Source organism: Schistocerca nitens, chromosome 2 (genome assembly GCF_023898315.1).
Source record: "Schistocerca nitens isolate TAMUIC-IGC-003100 chromosome 2, iqSchNite1.1, whole genome shotgun sequence".
Classification (NCBI taxonomy): Eukaryota; Metazoa; Arthropoda; class Insecta; order Orthoptera; family Acrididae; genus Schistocerca; species Schistocerca nitens.
The window spans coordinates 1,005,337,821-1,005,360,170 of record NC_064615.1 but is presented as its reverse complement, the minus strand read 5'-3'; the positions used below and the strand labels follow the sequence as shown (position 1 = coordinate 1,005,360,170).

Below are 22,350 nucleotides of genomic sequence, written 5' to 3'. Positions count from 1 at the left end.
AACTTTGATGAGGTAATAGATTCTTTCCCAGAAAGGAAAGTACGCCATATAAAGCTGTGGCAAGATTAGAGAGAAAAAAAAGCTAGGACCTAAAGATTGAAGAAATGTGTACTGTCTTGCTTTTCTCTTGTCTTTACTCATTTTGTGTGTCCTATATTTAATTTTATGCCACACAAAACACCAAGTTATTAGCTAATATGCAGTAAAGACTACAGATTTTCTGAAGAGTTCTTGTTCTGCCGATTACAAGTAATCCCATCCAGTATTAATTGAGAAAATTTTTTAAAGAGGAGCAGAATGTCAAACCAGCCCACTGGGCGCAGGAGAGGCACCACAGGACATTTTAATTTCCACTGGCGTGAATATAGTTTGATGGCACCCGTTACAAAATATTACATGTTTGAATTCCACAGAGCGAAATACAGACGTGCGATGGAAGAATGCTGTGTGAAGAGGCATGGCACTGCACTTTGGCACACTTAAGACCAAATAACATTTCTTACGTTCTCTCGAACATATATGTTTTATGTATCAGGTTCTTCAGAAAGATGTGCGCAAGAAAATGAAGATTTTTTGGAAAGTCTGTTTCGTAAATTTTTGGCACCCTACCTCAAACGCTCGAGGCAGGGGGAGCGCCACTATCTAATATTGGCTCGGTTCAGAAATATCGTAGATCCGGACCTGATTCACAGAGCAGGCTGAGTTGTAGTGGGGAGGTGGTAGTCTCTACGTGACCCGTGTTTACGTTAAGTGATTTTGCTGTTTCCTCTTCGTTTATTGTTCTCATATCAAATGAAAACAAAACGGATTTCTGTGGCAGGGAGCTATCAAGTGAATTAAAATACATTCACATAATTACGGAAGGCTCAAATATGTAATTAGTTTCAGATTTTATTTTGTTTCCACCTTTCTGACAGTCAAGTGTTAATCGCCTTGCAGAACAATGAAGTTATTTTTGTCGGTTTGTTAAGGAAATTTGACTTTTATTAATCTTTTCTGCTGAGGCAGTCAATTTATTTGAAACGAAGTGTTTAGTTCCACACTATTGGGTAGTTTCAACAGTTTGCTGCATTTCAATGTCACGTTTTCATCTTCTAGCACGTATGGCATTATGCCTTAATAAAGAACCAAACATGAGATAATACAGTACTGGTACTCCAAGAAAATTTACATCTGAATCTGGACATATGAATGTGCACTTTATGCCGAAGGATGCATTTTAGTATAGTTCACAAAATTCCTATGCTCTTGGAGTATCTTCTTATGTCTTGTTTCTTTTATGACATAATGTAAGATCTTTTAATGTTTCCTGCGTCATCGTAGCTGCTAAAGTGTGGCGCTTTCTGGCAACTGCTGAAACAGATCTATTTCTAACAGGTCGCCGGGAAATATTCTGAATGGTTCTTTGGAAAGCGTTACTTTCAAAGTAAATTTCCTTTTACGCAAGATGAACTCTGTGCGCGAATGTCCGATGAATTTCTTAAATCACAGAGCGTTTGACTCTTATTCGAAAATCAAATCTTTGAGGACGACCATTTAGAATATTTTCGAGCCCAGAAGATCAGACATTTATGTCGTCGTTAAAAATTTTACTGGCACATTTGTGTGATGTATGTTGAAGTGGAACATGCGCAAAAAAGATCAACATTACGTATGAAAGCATAGCTTCTCTTGCAGCTTATTAATCTTAGAGACCAATATTGTACGTAAAAGCTTTTCTTTTCTTGTAGCAACAGTATGTATATTAATTTAAACCATTACCTTTCCCTATTTGTGTGTTCGCGCTACTTAACAGTGATGTTGCTATTGGCTGACTACATCACATGTCCTATGCTATGCTCTGAATATCTGCTGTCATCGGCTGGCGAGATCACATGACATGAGCTACGACTGGCGTACAAAAGCACATCGCAATATCAATCTCAGTCCTTCGGAAAGTAATATGCAGTGTTTGGTGGAGTTCTAATTTATACTTTCGTAATACGAAATATGCAATGTACATGTTGCTGCATATCAGACATCTTTCCAAAACATGTTTTTTCCCCTGAGTTTCGTTTTCTAAAGTGCCGGGAAATTCTACGCCAGTGTATAAAACCACAACCATTGAAAGGATTGATAAGTTGTACAGTTTTGAGGAAAAGTATACTGTTACTCAACATGGAAAAAGGGTATTTTCATCCGGGAGAAAGTGTATTTTTAACCAGGAAATCTGGGAAAAATCCGGGAAATTTTTTTTTTTTTTTTTTTTTTTTTTTTTTTTTTTTTTTTTTTTTTCCCTCATCCATGTATACACCCTTAATCTAATTCCCTTAACATTGCTGGAATTGATTCAAAGACATTCAATTATCTTTGATTTACTGTTTTGATGTTTTCTGTCTCTGACAGAATTACAGTGTCATTAGCAAAGTTCAAGGTTGTAATTTCTTCTTCCTGAACTGTAATCACTTTCCAGATTTCACCTTGATTCCCTTCATTGCTTGCTGAGTGTAAGATCGAATTTAACATTAGGAATAGAGTACAACCCCAACTCACTCTGTTCTCAACTGTTGCTTCTGTTTCATGTTCTTGATTTTTATAACTGCATTCTTGTTTATGTAGATGCGACTTAAAAGTGTCCCAGAATCTGCAGTAATTGTTCCACATTGTTTCAGTGTATTGTAAGGAAGCCAAAAGCAAGCAAATGCCTGAAATGTTATTCACAGCAACAGAAAAATGTATCATCTGTTTCTGCCAAAATTAGCGTCTATTTTTTGTGATATTAGCATCTTTATTTATTTTCATTTTTGTGATGTTAGCATCTTTTTTTTCCCTTTTTTGATATTAGCAATTTCTTTTTCTTTTGTGATATTAGCATCTGTTCTTGCAATACTCACATCTATTTTTTGCAATACTAGCATCTTTTATGTTGAAATTTGCATCAATTTTTTTGTTTGTAAATGATTAGAAACACAAATTTTCAAGTTTGTCAGGCTATACGAGTGAAGACGAACAAAGCCTTAGTTCTTTTAAATTGAATGTTAGAAAAGATGGGGAACGTTTTGACTGGAGTGGAGCAAAAACTTTGCCAGCTCTCTCTCTCTCTCTCTCTCTCTCTCTCTCTCTCTCTCTCTCTCTCTCTCTCTCTCATTGTCATCCAGTGCTAGTCAATGCACTGTGTATTTTCAAATTGCAGGTAGCAATAGATGAATGTTAGTCAAAAGGCACAAGGCAGTCACCTGAAATGTCATATTGTTGTTGTTTTGAACATTTATATAAACATCATCTGCCTCATGAAAAATATGTTTACTATGTTTAAAGACTGGAACTAAAAATCATTGTATCACATTCATTTCAGCAAGTTGAACGAAGGAATGGTTGGATCAATGTCGGTGACTTGCAAGGAGCTGTGCACTTCAAAATCGTTAAATATGAGCGGATTAAATTTTTAGTTATTGCTCTGAAGGACAGTATAGAGATTTATGCCTGGGCACCAAAGCCGTACCATAAATTTATGGCCTTTAAGGTAAGTTGATTGAATTTTTTAGTACAAACCCTGACCAGATTAGCTTTCTTTTTCATTTCTTGCAATGTTTGTTGGGAACAAGAGAAAAAAATTAAGAAAATCCATTGAAGGAAAAGATTGTTGTCAACCATTTAACTTACACATTTGTTTTTCTGAGTGCTTCAAAAATTCCATGCAAGTACCATATTTTTAATTTCTTGAAAACATAAAAAAAGTAAAATACATTCATTACAAGTGGCTAACACAGGAGTTGGACAAAAATATAGGAACACTGCAAGGAATGCATGCTTGAATGTAATTGTAGATACGAACTTCCAGGATGCCAGAATAATTGTAGGTCAGCAACTTCTGTTAATCAGTACAGTGAAAAACCAGCCAAATTTGCAAATTTCACATGTTTTATTTACTCATTGTCTAAGCTTTTGGGCTGGGACCAGTTTTTGAATCATCCCACAGGACAGAAAACCAAATTTACATTAATGTAGAATAGAGGTATTACACACAGAATATATCATTTCAATACTAGCAGAACAGATGGTCAAAATGGTGTTTCCGAAAATGCAAAAACCATGCCAAAAATGTATACATTATGAGGTGCAAACGAATAGTTACAGCACATACGGTAACTGGCAGTCTACTACTTCTGTTGCCATAAAGAAACTGTGGGAAGGGGGTGTCCTATCAGGATATAGGAAAGATTTTGTATTTATTACAATATTCTCCACACAACAATGAATGCAGTAACAGTACAAGTCACCAAGAAGCAAAGTCAGATACTAAAAATCACTGAATAGTAGAAAACAGCAGCACCGCAAGAGGCGCATAGTACAAAGTTGTATGCTATGTTGTGTTGTAAAAATCTTTAAATGTGGACCCAAACATTAGTATTAAAAGAAACCAAAATAATAGGACATTAAAAAATCTTCTTCACTACCAATCCTTTAAAAGCATTGAAACTTTGCCATAACAAACTGTGTAAGACACGTGAAGATAACATGTCCCAGGTAAGAAAGACATTAACCCACAAAGTTGTCTTTCACAAAGCCCCCCATCTCACTCATAGAAAAAGGAACCCAAACAATTTTTTAAAAATAATGTAGTGGTGAAGACCATATAATGAACCAGTTAAGTAAGCTTCACAATCTGCCATACATATCATACCACATGTACAGCGTAAAGTCACAACAAACACAGAAATGTTGGTATCCAACCAGCAGCAGCTGTACCACCACAGACGATAGTGCGTACTGAAATCAAAAGTTGTATATCGGCAGTGAAACATCATAATGACAGGGAGCACATGACAGACCAGTGCTAAATGCAAGAACCAAATTACAGACAGTAAAATATGCAATTTATTTTTATGAAATGGGGAAGGGAAGGTGGAAGGGTTTGGGAATTATGAGTTGTGGGTGATAGTACAATAGATGAAAAAGGTGGAAGCTGAACTCAGTACATAACAGTCAACACGAGAAGCAAAATGTCATTATGAGAATATTAGAAAAGAACAGGTGGGGGAAGGGGGGGGGGGACCAGGTATACAGGAGCTTGTGGCAGAAATGACAATGGGATTGATGCTATACATCATTTTGGAGTAGAACAGAGAACTGACTAAATTGAAAATCAACTTATTCCTTCAGAACTTTATCTGGCTCTTTTATTATGCTCTTAAAAATCTCAAGTTCCTTCAAAATATTCAACTGCATACCTTTCGATGCATGATGCAAAACCTTCAGTGTGTTACCTGCAGTATCAACCCGATGACCCTCATTTTCTTAAATGCTGTCTAAATGTGTTCGTATTAGAATGATCCACATGTTCTTTAAAACGGGTGACAAAACTTCTGCCTGTTTGTCTAATATAAAATGATTCACAAGCTCCACATTACATCCCCAGTTGTCGAGCCCATCTTATATCTTAGCTGTCCACTCATACAGAATCCTATCCTAAATATTTTTGGGAAGGAGCAAAGCAGGTGTTTGGAGATTGGTCCCCTATATTGCAACGTTGGGTACTCTTTTACATCATTTGTCCGTGGTTGTTTCATCTGCTTATGCTTTCTGTACAAACCGGAAACCAGCAATTGTTTATAGTCATTAGCCACTGTAACCTGCTTCAAAGTGTTTAACTCTTTATTAACTTTGTTCTAATTTAGAGACAGACTCAACAGATGTGCTACCATAGCATGAAAGTTACCTCGTTTCTAATGGGATGATTGGAATCATTGCATGCTATAGCATCACATTTCATTGTCTTCCAAAAACTGAAAAGCTAGGGCTCTTCATCACCTCTCCTTTTAAGCAAATCCAGGAAACTCAATTTCCTAACCGCTTCAACTTCCTGTGTGGACTTAATGGTCAGATGCTGCTCATTGAATAAATTAAAAATGGACACCACCTTATCATAAGCACCCTTCAAAAACATGAAAACATCAACAACATATCTTTCATAAAAAAAAACAGTGTCATTAGTGAGATCCTGATTCTGATAAAAAAATTCTACTCTCCAAATCATTAATAAAAATGTCAGCCAATAAGCCTGAGTGGCATTTGCTGGTAGTAAGCCCATCTGGCTGTTGGTAGACATTATTAACAAAACCAAAGCAGTTATACGATAGACTGAACTGAAGGAGATCAAGAAACTTGGTTAGCTCCCCATTAATCATAGTAGCATTATGCAAAACATTATTCATGATAAATGAAAGGGTTCCCTTGATTGGGATATTGGGGTACAAATTCACAATATCAAAAGAAGCTAGTACCCTATCATCTGACATTTTAAGTTTCTGGTAATTGAGCGCAAAAGCTGCACTATATAGTATATAATAAGTACTGGGAACTTACACACTCCTTTTAGTTTCCGAAAAAGAAACTTGTCAAAAGGAGGAAGTGGAGAACCTCTGGTGTTAATTACAACACATACACTTTGTCGAGCTTTGTGTAACTTCATCTGTGCGTTAAGAACAGGTTAATTTGGACTCGTATGTATCGGACCCCGTTTTTCCCTTGGTGTCATCAAGAATTGCAAATGATCAGTTTTCCTTTTTAAAGCTACATTCACAAACTTTGTTGAATCTGTATCAGTCTGTCACATACCATTATTTGTCAAACATCCTGGCACTTTCCCTGTACATGACCTCTTATTATCAAAGCATTCCCGGCCTGAAACTGGTCATCGAGTAAATAAGAAAGTGAATTTGGCAACTTTGCTTGGTTTTTTGTTGAACTGATTAATGCATATGGTAACCAAGCCTGCAAGCTGTGCTGTTATATTTGATCATGAGCAGCACCTGTGCAATGTCCTCAGAACATTGCAACTGTCAGTCAAGGTCAGAACTGTTTCTGTGTGGTTGTGAGTGCATTATGTCAGAGCTTAAGTGAATTTGAATGTGGGTAGATCATTGGTGCTCATGTGGTAGTGCTTCTTTAACCAAAGTAGCGAAAGTGTTCGGTGTTTCAAGAGGCACCGTAGTAAAGATTTATACTGCATATGGGGAAGCGGAAAAGCTTCATCCGCTGAGTCACAACAGGGATGTTGAAGAGGATTGTGATGAAAAATAAGAATAGGAGACCTGCAAAAATTCAGTGTAAAACTATTCCAAAACCACTCATCAGCAATGCAGATGCCCATAACAGGAAAACATGGTGATGAAGCCATAAAACCTGGGCTATAGAGCAATGGAAGAAAGTCATTTGGTCAGGTGAGTCTTGTTTTTCACTGTTTCCAAGTTGTGGCCAAGTTTACATTCCAAGAGAGAAACATGGTGGGGGTTTGGTGATGATATTGGCAGCCATATTGTTGTATATCATGGGCCCCATGGGTACCCTGCAAGGTGACATTACAGCCAAGAATTGTGTGACCATTTTTGCTGATCAGGTCCATCCCATGATACATTGTTTGTTTCTCAATGGTGATGCTGTGTTTCAAGACAACAGGCGCCCCTGTTCACACAGCTTGCGTTGTCCAGAACTGGTTTTGTGAGCACACACCTGCTCTATCCACCACAGTCACCATATCTCAGTATTATTGAAACTTTGTGGCCTACTTTGTAGAGAAGGGTGCATGATCGCTGTCCACCTCCATCCTTGTTACTTGAACTTGCCTCTATTTTGCAGGAAAAATGGTATAAGATTCCCTTGAAAACTACACAGGGCCTGTATATATCCATTCCACTGTGACTGGAAGCTGCTTTTGAACACCAATGAGTTTCGTACACCTTACTAAACATAGTAATTGGTTTTTTTTTTTCCATCCCCTGTTCTTTCTAACAAATGTTACAAATCAGCAGCCTATACTTCCTCCAAAGTAGTGTGATTTTTTATGAACATTTTATGCGGCCTGCAGAAAGAAAAATGCATAAAAATATTTTTCTGTGAAATTGTATCTGTTAACATCAAGTAGGAGATTAATGAAAAAAGTGTACCTGTTCTTTAGGTAGAATTGGAGGAAAATTCCAGGTAATATACTTTCTAAAATTTAAATGCATTAGCAGGCTTACATAAAAATTTATATTACATAAAGAAAATATGTTGTGGGCTCATTGTTTTAACTAGAGTACTAGTCACTCTGGCTCTAGTGTTGACCTGACCAGACCAGCCTCAGAAATTAGTGTGTGGCACTGTATACCTTTCAGATAACTGTCAGTTGATCTACTATCGCAGTTAATTGGTATTTTCTTCAAGGATTCTTGTATCTGTGAACTTTGCCTCGTGTAACTGCCATTAGCCAAAAAGTTACTTATATTGAAAACAGGCTGATTGTAGTGAACTGTTTGGCTTTATGAAACTGAAACATGGAAAGTTAATATGATATTTGATTTGATATCACCATTCCTTCACTTATAAGTTACACTAGTTTATGATACTGTAATGATCAACTTAGCAATATTAATAAAAATGTTAATTGCATCTCTCTGCTTTTCTTCTGATGTCTGGTATTTCATAATTATAGGCCATGGAAAGTCCAAGCATTTTCAACTTCACCACATAACATTTATTATTGTTCACAGTCGTTTGCAGATCTGGCACATCGTCCACTGTTGGTGGATCTCACTGTAGAAGAAGGTTCACGACTGAAGGTCATTTATGGATCAGCTGATGGCTTCCATGCAGTGGACCTTGATTCTGCTTCTGTCTATGACATTTACTTGCCTAAGCATGTGAGTTCAGTGACTATTTTAATTCAGTTAATTCTATCAAAATTCACAAATTAACCATGTACTTGGAATAATGTGTTGATTTTCTGATCACCACCATCACCACAAAAATCTTTCCTTCATCAATCTGCCACACATCCTTTGTTATTTAAAACACACACACACACCGATCATTGTTCTCATCATGTCAAATAACTAGGAACTATTTTTATTTACATATTGAAGGAATATTGGCTGCTATTTCAAATGTTTATATAAAATTGGCTTTTCATACATTACAAAAACCAGAAAATGAAAGAAGAAAAAATTCTGTGAATTATTTTGGAGGCCCTGCTTCTAAATTACAGTAAAACTGTAAACTCTCACTCCTGTTATTTCTTTTGCCAGTCACATCAATTTTGTGTGTTTACCTTTTAAATGGAACTTATTGCTGTTTTCTTTTATGCCCTTTTCCAGTTTTATCTTACCCCTTTACCTTCTTATTATGTAATTGGAATATTAGAAATATTAACTATGCAAAAGAGTTGTTAAATTCGTGATGCTTTTAAAAGTGTTTTAGAAACTTTTTTTGGGATGTACCATAATTAATCTCTAATCAATAGCAATTCAAACTTGTGGGAAAAACTATATTCATTTAGGGAGTTCAGTGATTAACATATTATAAAGATTTGTTTTGTTTTTGACACAGTGGCCACCTTCAAATGCTGTGGGTGACATTTGGTTAACAAAATACCATCCGTAGCATTTGAAGATGGCTGTTCTGGGGCCAAACTGTTTATGACTATGTTGAATATAAACAAAAATTCATAATTGCAACTCACATGCATTACACAGATTAGCTGTTATATAATAAAAAAGTTTTTATAATCAACACATGCACAATGTGGCGAAGACATGTAAATATTTATATCGTTACTGAATCTGTTACAGACACAAGGACCCATCTCTCCTCATTGCATAGTGCCTTTGCCTAACTCTAATGGTATGCAGTTATTGTTGTGCTATGACAACGAAGGAGTGTATGTTAACACATATGGAAAGGTAATTGAAATTTACAGAAATTTTTTTATATACAAAACTATTTCACAAAACATCATTTGTATAGTGTTATTTACTCTTAAGTTATTTACCAACTGGGCTCACTTTCTTATTAGTAAATATTTTTGGTGGGTGATATTAACAAGCAGGATTATCACATTATGGCAGAGATGCTGAGTCACAGACAGGCATAACAAAAAGACACCAAACATGTAACCTTTTGGCCAGCCTTCTTCTGAAATACACACACACACACACACACACACACACACACACACACACATACATTTCTCTGGTTGGCCACGGCAACCAGATACAGTGGTCGTGTGTGTGAGAGCTGTGTTTGCTTGTGTGTGTATGCTGTCTGTTTCAGAAGAAGACCTTCTGCCGGGAAACTTACATGTTTGGTAGTCTTTTTGTTGTACCTGTCCTCTGCTCAGCATCTCTATTATATGGTGAATAGCAGTCTATCCTTTCCATAATATTGTCAAAATACAGACTTGTGTATTGATTGTAAAATTGCTCATGGTTTTTACATTACTCATTTTCTTTTAACAGTTTTAAACTCAGATGGCCGCAATCCAAATGTAAGAGAACTTACACCTGTGACCACATAAATATAAGAATGTAAACAAATTTACACTACTGTAGTTTTGCCAAATTCTGAAGATATTTTGGAATGGAACTGAATTAAAAATGTAACAAGAACCTCCAGACATCTCTTTATGATGTCACCATTAAATTGTTTTCAGATATATTTGTTGAGTGGAGTGGGTAATGTGTAACAGTGTCTTTTTATGAAGGTATTCGAATGGCGTTTAGCACTGTACAACAGTGAAATGCAGACGATAAACAGTTCAGGTGAAATGAGAATAGGAGCATTTCAAATGTGATGCTACAGAAGAAAGCTGAAGATAGAGGGGTAAATCTAGCAACTAACAAAGCGGTACTGAAACAAATGGGGGGGGGGGGGGGATATAGGTTGCAGTGATGAAGAGGTTTGCACGGGGTAACTTGTATGGAGAGGTGCGCCAAACCAGTCTTTAGACTGAAGACCACAACAACAGTAGTCATTTATCTCACTAGAAATGAGTGTTCAGGTTATTAGCTGGTGGGAGTATGTAGCTATTTCTCTTAATTAAGTTCTGTGCCACCATGATTTAGTTGTTAGCACCTTTGACTGAAGTCTGTAGGTCTGTGTTCAACAGCAGCTACTGTTACAATTTTGAATAAATATGTGTTGTAGTGTCTGAAGATCTTAAGTTACGAGAAGTATTTCTTGTTCTTACAGTAGTCTTTTCAAATAATGCAAAGGTATGTACAGCAAACTAAATTACTTGTGCTGTTGCATTGGGGATAAAGTAGCTCTAATACTAGCCACTTATAAAAATGTGTACCACAGAAAACCAGCCATGTATGCCATTATTTGAAAAGTTCTGGCACATTAATATATATAAAAATAAAAATAAAAACTAAAAATGCCAAGCTTTGAGGTTTATTTTTCATCATTATTTAATTGCTGTGGCAGGTTATAAATTTTATAGTAATGTCAGTAAGAATAATTGTCCTTAAAAAAGTGCAAGATGAGTTAATCTCTTGAGTAATTTCATGTGTAGTTGTCTTTTGTATGGAAAAGTTTGAAGTATTCTGTCATTCAGAGTGGTTTGTTGCAGTGGGGACAGTACCAGTTTGTTTCTTGCTTGCTTTACTTTTCTCCAAACAAATCTTGGAACCCCTGTTGGATGATGGCTTCATCATAAGATTCATCTGTAAAAAAGCCAAAATGAAGACAAACGAAACAAGACTAAACTGTAATTACAGTGGCAATATATGTAGCAACAATATTTGTGACAAAAAATTGTAGCAAACTGCATCTCATTGAAATATCAATCTTCTTCAGACTGTTACCACTCAGATATTTCATTCTTCAGACCAGAATCATTGAATCTATCTCTAGAGCTTCCAAAATACCTTGTTCACTCAACAAACATGACATATTTGAAGCAGAATTACAGCAAATGGCAAGATTTAATGCATACACACACAAATCTCCTGAAAGTGGAAGCACATACTGCCTCAGTCAGTTGCAATAGAAGCTCGTATGTTTGCTACAGCTTCTTTTTGAAATAATTTTAGAAATTGAAGTCAGCTCCTGCCAATGGGTGGATATCATGGTATCTATTAATAGTTCTCTTTTGAAACTAGTCCAGTTTTCAAGCAATAGGTAGCTTGCATGTCAGGAACATCATGGCCAGATGTATACTTGGATGCAGTCCTCTGAACAGTTTTGTAGCGGTCTCGGTCTTAGTTGCCGGTGGTAAACGGAGAGTGATGCCCCTCCTGGAAGTATCCTGTAATCAGTGGTATCAGGGGAGCACTTTTTTTTTATGGTGAATTCAGAATTCAGGGAATCAGCATTAAAGTAACTTAAATACAGATGAAAATGTAATCATCATCATAATCGTTAGTGGCACAACAGCTCTGTGTGAGCCTTGGCATTCTATAGAAGATAATTCAATTTTTTTCTATGTAGTGCCAAACTCCTCCAGTTCTAAATTCCAGTTTTCCTTACACCCTCTATGGCACCTTCCTCCCACCATAGCATTGGTCCTCCATTACATTGAAAAACTTCTTACTCATTCTGTCATTATCTGTCAGTACATATATTGCCCATTCCAGTCTTTAACTCGTAATATACTGACAATGTCTGGTTCATAGTATAGATTATATAATTCATGGTTAAATCTCCTCATCCAGGCACAAATTTTTCATGTAGCACAATAATTTGTCTCAAAAGCTCTTTCCTTCAAATACACCAAATAGCTTTCCATTTTTTTTAATTTTGTTAGTCCAGGCTCAGCATTGTACATTAGTACCAGCTCCACTAAAACTTTATGCAATACAACTTAAGATCCCTAGATAACAGCTTAGATTTCAGATGTTTTCTGAGGCCATGGTAGCCCTTGTTAGGGACAATATTCATTTGTGGATTTCAGAGCTGACATTGTTTACTTCTGATCCAAGGTAAGTGAAACTACACACACAATCAAACTTACATGCACCAGTTGCTACGAATGGTGGTTCATCAAGATTATTTTTCTTAGTTATAGGCTCATACTTAGTTTTTCCCTCATTTATGCACTTTCTGGCAGCTCTTTCAAGATTTGTGAAGGCTCCTTTCATTGCTCTTTGCTTTATTGCAATTATGTGTATGCCAGCACCTGAACTGAGTTTTATAGGATAGTCCCAATAATATAACTGATCGCACTGGGATGACATGACCTGTACTTGCGCCATAGGGTGGTGGGGTTTCGGGTTCCGCTGAATAGGTCAGGAGTTCACTACACTCAGCTGGCGGCTACATGGGTAGTGGAGGCTGTGTGGCGTGGACTGGGCGGTTTTTTAGGTTAGAAGGCCTCAGGAAAGTACGGGGTGGGCTGCAATCTCAAAGGGTGCATGGCAAATACAGGACATGCTTGGATCAAGGAACAGTCGGAATTGTAGTTGTAAATTGTTGTAGTTGTGCTGGGAAAGTCCCTGAGCTTCAAGCGCTAATAGAAAGCACCAAAGCTGAAATCATTATAGGTACAGAAAGCTGGCTAAAGCCTGAAAAAAGTTCTGCAGAAATTTTTACGAAGTCTCAGACGGTGTTCAGGAAAGATAGACTAGGCAGAATTGGTGGTGGAGTGTTTGTGTCTGTCAGTAGTGGTTTATCTTGTAGTGAAGTCGAAGTAGATACTCCGTGCGAATTGGTATGGGTGGAGGTTATACTTAACAGCCGAACTAAGTTAATAATTGGCTCCTTCTACCGACACCCAGACTCCGATGATATAGTTGCTGAACAATTCAGAGAAAATTTGAGTCTCATAACAAATAAATACCCCACACATACGGTTATAGTTGGTGGGGACTTCAACCTTCCCTCGATATGTTGGCAAAAATACTTGTTCAAAACAGGTGGTAGGCAGAAAACATCTTCCGAGATTGTCCTAAATGCTTTCTCCGAAAATTATTTCGAGCAGTTAGTCCACGAGCTGATAGAGAGCATCGTGCCTGACACAGGGATTAGTGATCACAAGGTCATTGTAGCTGGCTCAATACCGTTTCTTCCAAATCCACCAGAAACAAACGCAAAATAATTTTATTTAAAAAAGTGGATAAAGTGTCACTAGAAGCCTTCCTAAGAGACAATCTCCATTCCTTCCGAACTGACTATGCAAATGTAGACGAGATGTGGCTCAAATTCAAAGATATAGTAGCAACAGCAATTGAGAGATTCATACCTCATAAATTGGTAAGAGATGGAACTGATCCCCCGTAGTACACAAAACAGGTCCGAACTGTGTTGCAGAGGCAACGGAAAAAGCATGCAAAGTTCAGAAGAACGCGAAATCCCGAAGATTGGCTAAAATTTACAGACGCGCGAAATTTGGCACGGACTTCAATGCGAGATGCCTTTAATAGGTTCCACAACGAAACATTGTCTCGAAATTTGGTAGAAAATCCGAAGAAATTCTGGTCGTATGTAAAGTACACAAGCGGCAAGACGCAGTCAATACCTTCGCTGCGCAGTGCCGATGGTACTGTTACCGACGACTGTGACGCTAAAGCGGAGCAATTGAACACAGTTTTCTGAAATTCCTTCACCAGGGAAGACGAATGGAACATTCCAGAATTTGAAACACGGACAGCTGCTGGCATGAGTTTCTTAGAAGTAGATACCTTAGGGGTTGCGAAGCAACTCAAATCGCTTGATACGGGCAAGTCATCAGGTCCAGATTGTATACCGATTAGGTTCCTTTCAGATTACGCTGATACAATAGCTCCCTACTTAGCACTCATATACAACCGCTCGCTCACCGATAGATCTGTACCTACAGACTGGAAAATTGCGCATGTCGCACCAGTATTTAAGAAGGGTAGTAGGAGTAATCCATCTAACTACAGACCTATATCATTGACGTCGGTTTGCAGTAGGGTTTTGGAGCATATACTGTATTCAAACATTATGAATCACCTCGAAGGGAACGATCTATTGATACGTAATCAGCATGGTTTCAGAAAACATCGTTCTTGTGCAACGCAGCTAGCTCTTTATTCTCACGAAGTAATGGCCGCTATCGACAGGGGATCTCAAGTTGATTCCGTATTTCTAGATTTCCGGAAAGCTTTTGTCATCGTTCCTCACAAGCGACTTATAATCAAGCTGCGGGCCTATGGGGTATCGTCTCAGTTGTGCGACTAGATTCGTGATTTCCTGTCAGGAAGGTCGTAGTTCGTAGTAATAGACAGCAAATCATCGAGTAAAACTGAAGTGATATCAGGTGTTCCCCAGGGAAGTGTCCTGGGACCTCTGCTGTTCCTGATCTATATAAATGACCTGGGTGACAATCTGTGCAGTTCTCTTAGGTTGTTCGCAGATGATGCTGTAATTTACCGTCTAGTAAGGTCATCCGAAGACCAGTATCAGTTGCAAAGCGATTTAGAAAAGATTGCTGTATGGTGTGGCAGGTGGCAGTTGACGCTAAATAGCGAAAAGTGTGAGGTGATCCACATGAGTTCCAAAAGAAATACGTTGGAATTCGATTACTCGATAAATAGTACAATTCTCAAGGCTGTCAATTCAACTAAGTACGTGGGTGTTAAAATTACGAACAACTTCAGTTGGAAAGACCACATAGATAATATTGTGAGGAAGGCGAGCCAAAGGTTGCATTTCATTGGCAGGACACTTAAAAGATGCAACAAGTCCACTAAAGGGACAGCTTACACTACACTCGTTCGTCCTCTGTTAGAATATTGCTGCGGGGTGTGGGATAAGGTGGGATTGACGAAGGACATCGAAAGGGTGCAAAAAAGGGCAGCTCGTTTTGTATTATCACGTAGTAGGGGAGAGAGTGTGGCAGATATGATACGCGAATTGGGATGGAAGTCATTACAGCAAAGACGTTTTTCGTCACGGCGATATCTATTTACGAAATTTCAGTCACCAACTTTCTCTTCCGAATGCAAAAATATTTTGTTGAGCCCAACCTACATAGGTAGGAATGATCATCTAAATAAAATAAGAGAAATCAGAGCTCGAACAGAAAGGTTTAGGTGTTCGTTTTTCCCCGCGCGCTGTTCGGGAGTGGAATGGTAGAGAGATAGTATGATTGTGGTACGATGAACCCTCTGCCAAGCACTTAAATGTGAATTGCAGAGTAGTCATGTAGATGTAGATGTAGATGTATGAAAAACAGGAAGGCTAAGAAAGGGATAGATTGAAAATCATGAGTTCCAGCCAAACAAAAGGCTGAGGTGTTGTAATGGCAAAACTTGAAAATTTGTGCCAGCTAGAACTCAGACCTGGATGCTCCCCTTCTCTATGATTGCAGGACTCAGCTGGTCGGTGCAGGTTGTCAAATCAAACACCCTTGAGCCATCAAATTTCCAAACTGTTGTCTACCAGTTTCAGCAATTTACTATGCCATCTTCAGGCCCCCTGACTAACATGTAGGAGATTCCAGTCTCGTTTCCGGGTCAGAATAGGGCCAGCATTCAAATACTGGTATCTCTAGATTTATGCTTGATGTAGCGGTCATTTCAACCATCATCCGCCAGTGTCAACAGAGTTTAATGACGATGCAGAGGGTTCGTCGTTGCGCATATCACTGCTCTAAATGGGTGGAGCATACACGTCAACTTTTGCAAGGCTTCCACTATCAGTGTTCAAAAAATTCCTTTCTATTGTTACTTAAAAGTTGTAATTGCATTTTCTATCACTAAATAGCTAAACGGTTTGCAGAAAAAGTACATAGTAACTATGGCTAATGCTCCTATAACATATGTATAGCTTCGTCTTACTCCTAGCGTGTGATGTGACCAGATCTTGATATTTAAGCTGTAATTACATAAAAACAACAGATATTTTGTGAGGACATTGACCGTAAATGGTATATAAATGTTACAATCAATCAGAATAACAGCAATCCAAACCATATTTTTAACATAGGAAAATTTTCTCGGCGCATTTCAGGGCGTTTCCTATTCACATTTTCTTGCAGGCGTCGCAACATGATAGTACCATCGATTAACAGGTTGTTCCTGTGAGATGAGTTCATGGTGAACCAATCTTTCAGCGTCAAAGAAAACTATCAGTTTGGCTTTGACATTTGACCTGACCTGATGATCTGTTTTTGGTTTTGGAGAACCTTGGTCTCAACATCATAACCATAGACCCATGTCTCATCACCAGTTACATTCTCATTTGTGTGATCCAAAAGCTCTACACAGATTGCGACATGAAAGTCTTTCTCATCTTGACTGATGAGTCGTGGGACAAACTTGGTGGCAGCATGACGCATTCCAAGATGCTGTGTCAGTATTTTGTGACATAATCCAACTGAAATGTTACATTCATCTGCATTCTCTTGGACAGTCAGTCTTTGATTTTCATGCACAATTTTGTTGGCGTTCGTGACATGAGCGACATCAGCAGATGTCGAATGGCATCCTGAATGAGGATCGTCTTTAACTTCTGTCCAGCCATGTTTAAACTGTGTGAACCATTTGTAACACCGAGTATGGCTTAAGCAGTCATCACCATAGACATCCTGCATCATTTGGTGTGTGTCTGTAGAGTTTTCCTTGAGTTTCACTCAAAATTCAATGCAGATTCGGTGATCCTCTAACTCTGCCATCTCAAAATTTGCAAACTGTGTGACACAATGTTCTACTCATTGCAGACATACAACACTGAAACTTCTGGCAGCTGCACATTGAACATAGGCGTTGTACTGGGATGCCAGCCACATTTTGCTCCAGCACACCATTGGCGCGAAATTATGAGTATTCCAGAATTGTATTTTATGTGCAGTAGGTAATATTCAAATTCCTCATCACATCGCCTGTCTTGTATGTTGGGGATATGATACTGAAATTCCATTCATCAAGGACACTTTCATCCTTCCAAATCTTTATTACAAGCCTGTGGGAATGTTTGACATATTCCTTTCCTGTACTTTTTACTATTTACACTGGTATTAGACGCATTATTGGGGCCTTATTATTCTTAAAGTTATTTATGGCTGCCTCCACTTCCTCATCAGTTGGTCCTGGTTCCCCTGTTTCTGAATTCTGTGTGTCTACAGAAGGTAAGATTCCTTGGTCCTCAGCTAAACCATCATTCAACAATTCACCAATTTTGAGCCCACCTTTCACATGTTGTCTCATCACTACTCAAAATTGACCCATCTCTGTAACTAACACAATTTAGTCCCATGCTGGAAATCCTTTAATCTGTTCCATTTCTTCCAGTTCTTTTGTTTCATGCTCTTTTGTTTTCTTTTTTGGCAGCCTCATTTATTTTCATCTAGCTATTATATAGTCGTCTGCAGATCGTTGGGTATGGTTTACTTGTTGCATTCCATTATCTACACTCTTCATCAAACCAGCCATTGTATATCGCATGATGTATTATTCCTATACCTTCGTCAGCAGCTTTTGTGAAGATGTCTTCAGAGTTCATCCACATCTCAATTCTCTGTTGGACACGTATGCCAAAGTTTCTTTGAGCAGGTTTGAAAATCTTTGAGCAATCTTAACCTCCTTGAGCTTATCAGTGTGATACTTATTTTTTTCCCCCATGAGATCCACATATCTTCCCTGCAGTAGATATTTGGATTCTGATTGTTACTATGACAAGGTAATGCTCAGGGTCAATATGCGCACCCTTATAGTTTCTGACATAATTAAATTGGACTGTTGCCTTGCATCTGTTAGGAGGTGGTCAGTTTGGTTACAAATATTTCCACCTGGAGAATTCCATGTTATTTTAAGTCTCTCTCTGGTTGAAGTTGTTCTAGCCACCACCATTTTTCTCGAGGAAGCAGTATGTACAAGTCTGAACCCATTGTCATTTGAATTATCACGTAGACTGTATTTTCCATTACAAGGCTTACATTCTTTTCCTGTTTTGATATTCATATCTCCAAAAAATTATCATCTCCTCTAGGGTGTTAGTTGATACTTCACCTACCTCATCATAAAAAGCACCCTTGTCTTCTTCACTCTTCTCATTGGTTGGAATATGAGAACATATGAGACAATAGTTGAAAAATTTTGCTCTTATTTTGAGTTTGCGTAATCTGATTCCACCTCTTAAGTCGATAATAAGGTGTGTTTTTCCTCTTGTGTACAATAAAATTAGTACCAGCCATGATCTTTCTTTCGGCAGCTATAAAATATCAGATCCTTTTTCTCTATGACTCCTTCCCTCAACTATCTCGCCCATTGAGTAGTGGTGATATACAGTTGGTACTGATCCATCTGATCAAGTAATCAGGTAAGGCTGTCTCTCTCTTCATTAGATTTTGTAACATTTGATTTTTACGGTTTGAGTTGTCAGCCCAACATCAACCCCTAGTGATCATGGGAGTACCGGTGTCTTCTATTAGGGTTGACTCTTTGCTGGTGACTCATTGGGAACTCACGTAGCCATGTACACCAAGTGAACTGTTGCCAGGGGGAATAGATAGGCATGCATCGGACTTCTTAAGAATGCATGTCCCGTGTTTCGTTATATTGGGATGCAACTAAGAAGGCAATGTCACCAGTAGGCTGTCTGTTTCTGTCCAGTGCTTCATGTTCCAGCCTGTGGTAACTGGCAACACTGGTATAAGCCTCACACCAGGACACTGCTTCTGCTTCTCATGTTCCCTAGAACAATTTACATGTTTGATAAATTTTGGTTATCGCTTCATAACATAATAATTGTCATGTTTGATTTATTCTGCTCACAACAAATACTACAGCATTTGTGTACCCTCGCCATATCCAAACTAACATGAAAATCAGTGTGCTCTGCAGACTGATATGGTTGATTGGTGCTATTGGCTGGAGTTTCACATGGTACACCTCTCTTTGGCATCGCACATTGCCCCAACATCTGCCTTCTTATATGCACACAACTGTAGTATATGTACACAATCAGGAAAAACAGCCACAGGACCACATAACAACCCGTCGACCCCCTCGAAATATAGACTTAATGCATCAAAATATTAGACGGTTAAAAAAATAATGTCAGTGATCTTCTGATTTGTGCAAATGAACAGCAGTGTACAAAGCATGTAGATGTAGTAAGTATTTCTGAACATCATTTGCTGTTGATGTACTTATCAACCAACATACCATCAAGTGACTGTAGATCAGGTATAGGGAAATAAGTTGTTGCCACATACATCAAGAATTGTTTAAAAAAATTATACACTTAATTTTACAATAATTGGCATTTTGAAGTGTCTGTTTCAAAAGTAGAATTGATGGAAGTTTCATTGTAGTAGTAGTAGTAGTAGTAGTAGTGTCACATGCAGGTGTTGGTATGGCAATTTGTAGTTGCACATGAAACAGTTGATGGGTTACCAAACTTCTTAACTTCCCCTTTCCATGTTATCTGACTTCTCCCCATACAACACCCAGCAAGAGTTATTGGAATCACATCGCTGCCATTTATAACAATATTATGAAAAGGAAAGTTGCCACTCACCATATAGCGGAGATGCTTTGTTGCAGATAGGCACAAAAAAGAGACTGTCACAAATAGGCTTTCGCCCAGTAAGGCCTTCATCAAAAATAAACAAAAAATAAGCACACACATTGGCTGAAAGCTTATTTGTGATAGTCTTTTTGTTGTGTCTCACCTGCAAGTCAGCGTCTCCACTATACGGTGAGTGCCAACTTTCCTTTTCATAATATTATTGTAGTCCACTCAGGATTTTCCATTGTTTGCTATTTATAACATTTTTATTGCCACATCAGTATTGCCAAGTCATAGTGTAATTTATATCATGATTAATTAATAGGATGATACAAAAATCTGCTTTAGTTGCCAGTAATTTATTATTTATTGCACAACTGATTTCAAAACCTAAACTTTATCTTCAGGTACCATCAAGTAATTGTTGTTGTTGTTGTTGTCTTCAGTCCAGAGACTGGTTTAATGCAGCTCTCCATGCTACTCTATCCTGTGCAAGCTTCTTCATCTCCCAGTACCTACTGCAACCTACATCCTTGTGAAGATGCTTAGTGTATTCATCTCTCGGTCTCCCTCTACGATTTTTACCCTCCGAATTGCCCTCCAATACTAAAGTGGTGATCCCTTGATGCCTCAGAATATGTCCTACCAACCAATCCCTTCTCCCGGTGTCTGTATATGTGTGGATGGATATGTGTGTGGGTGCGAGTGTATACCCGTCCTTTTTTCCCCCTAAGGTAAGTCTTTCCGCTCCCGGGATTGGAATGACTCCTTACCCTCTCCCTTAAAACCCACATCCTTTCGTCTTTCCCTCTCCTTCCCTCTTTCCTGATGAGGCAACAGTTTGTTGCGAAAGCTTGAATTTTGTGTGTATGTTTGTGTTTGTTTGTGTGTCTATCGACGTGCCAGTGCTTTCGTTTGGTAAGTCACATCATCTTTGTTTTTAGATATATTTTTCCCATGTGGAATGTTTCCCTCTATTAATATATATATTTTAGTCACGCACAAAACTCATTCACTCGTTTTCAGTAACATACAAGTACTCGCTAAGCATTACTTACATTCAAGCCATGTTTTTGTGTTTCTTTATGTAGCAAGCAACAAGAACAGTGTTGCCTGTTTCATTTCATGACATGGTTCTAGAATCCATTGTGTTTCATATTGTTCTTACTTACATCTGTCAAGTTAAAAACCAGAGAAATTAAAATACACTGAAGTTAAAGTTTTTAATGTAGCTTACTTTCTTATGCCTGCACAAAATTTGATTGCTTGAAAAAAACTAATTAGCAGTTAATTTCATACTCCTTTTTAGCAGGCACAGACACTTGCATGTACATCATCTGTATAATTTGTTTGTTTATTTCCAATGTTCTAAATTTTCAGGTGTCCAAGAACATTGTGTTGCAGTGGGGAGAGATGCCTACATCTGTTGCATATATAGGAACTGGCCAAATAATGGGCTGGGGAAATAAAGCTATAGAAATCAGAAGTGTTGAAACTGGTCACCTGGATGGTGTCTTTATGCATAAAAAGGCTCAGAGGTTGAAGTTCCTCTGTGAAAGGAATGACAAGGTAAGAAGTTTACCTGCGATTTTAGCCATTAGATAAGGTAAACAAGGAACATTGACACACACACACACACACACACACACACACACACAGAATTAGAGCTATCTACTTTGCAGAATTTATCAAGGAAAGTAATAAATTTTTGAAAAGTCAATGTAATTGGAGAGATAAAAGTCTACCCACCAAGCGGTGGCATATAAATGTATATAAATTTGCAAACTTTCAAAGCCTGTTGCTCCTTCTGGCAGAAGGTTTGAAGGGAAAGGAAGAGGGGTGAAGAAAAGAATGGGTGAGGTTTAAAAAATGGGGAGAGTTCCAAAAAGTTGCCCAGAACCTGGGGTCAGGGGACCCTTACTGGATGGGATGAGACGGAAAGACTGGTTCTGCAGTCTCTCCTCTTCATCTCCCTGGTCAGTCTCTTCCGACCTGAGGTCCTGGGCAAATTTTCCAAACTCTCCCCATTTCTTAAACCTCCTTCACCCCTCTTCCTTACCCAGCAACCTTTCTGCAGGACAAGGAGCCACTGGCTCAGAATGCTTGTACATTTCTGCATTTTTATATGTGTGTTCT

General features: G+C 38.2%; 1 protein-coding gene across 3 annotated transcripts in view; it reads left to right on the top strand.

The window, feature by feature from the left end:
- Positions 1-22,350, top strand: part of LOC126237357 (serine/threonine-protein kinase mig-15) — a 325,139-nt gene that overhangs the window by 289,029 nt on the left and 13,760 nt on the right. For all 3 annotated transcript variants that reach the window (XM_049947425.1, XM_049947424.1, XM_049947423.1), the window contains 4 exons: positions 3,335-3,502; positions 8,511-8,660; positions 9,588-9,698; positions 21,595-21,783. In XM_049947425.1, coding sequence (XP_049803382.1) covers positions 3,335-3,502; positions 8,511-8,660; positions 9,588-9,698; positions 21,595-21,783 — 618 coding nt within the window. The remainder of the gene's footprint in view (positions 1-3,334; positions 3,503-8,510; positions 8,661-9,587; positions 9,699-21,594; positions 21,784-22,350) is intronic.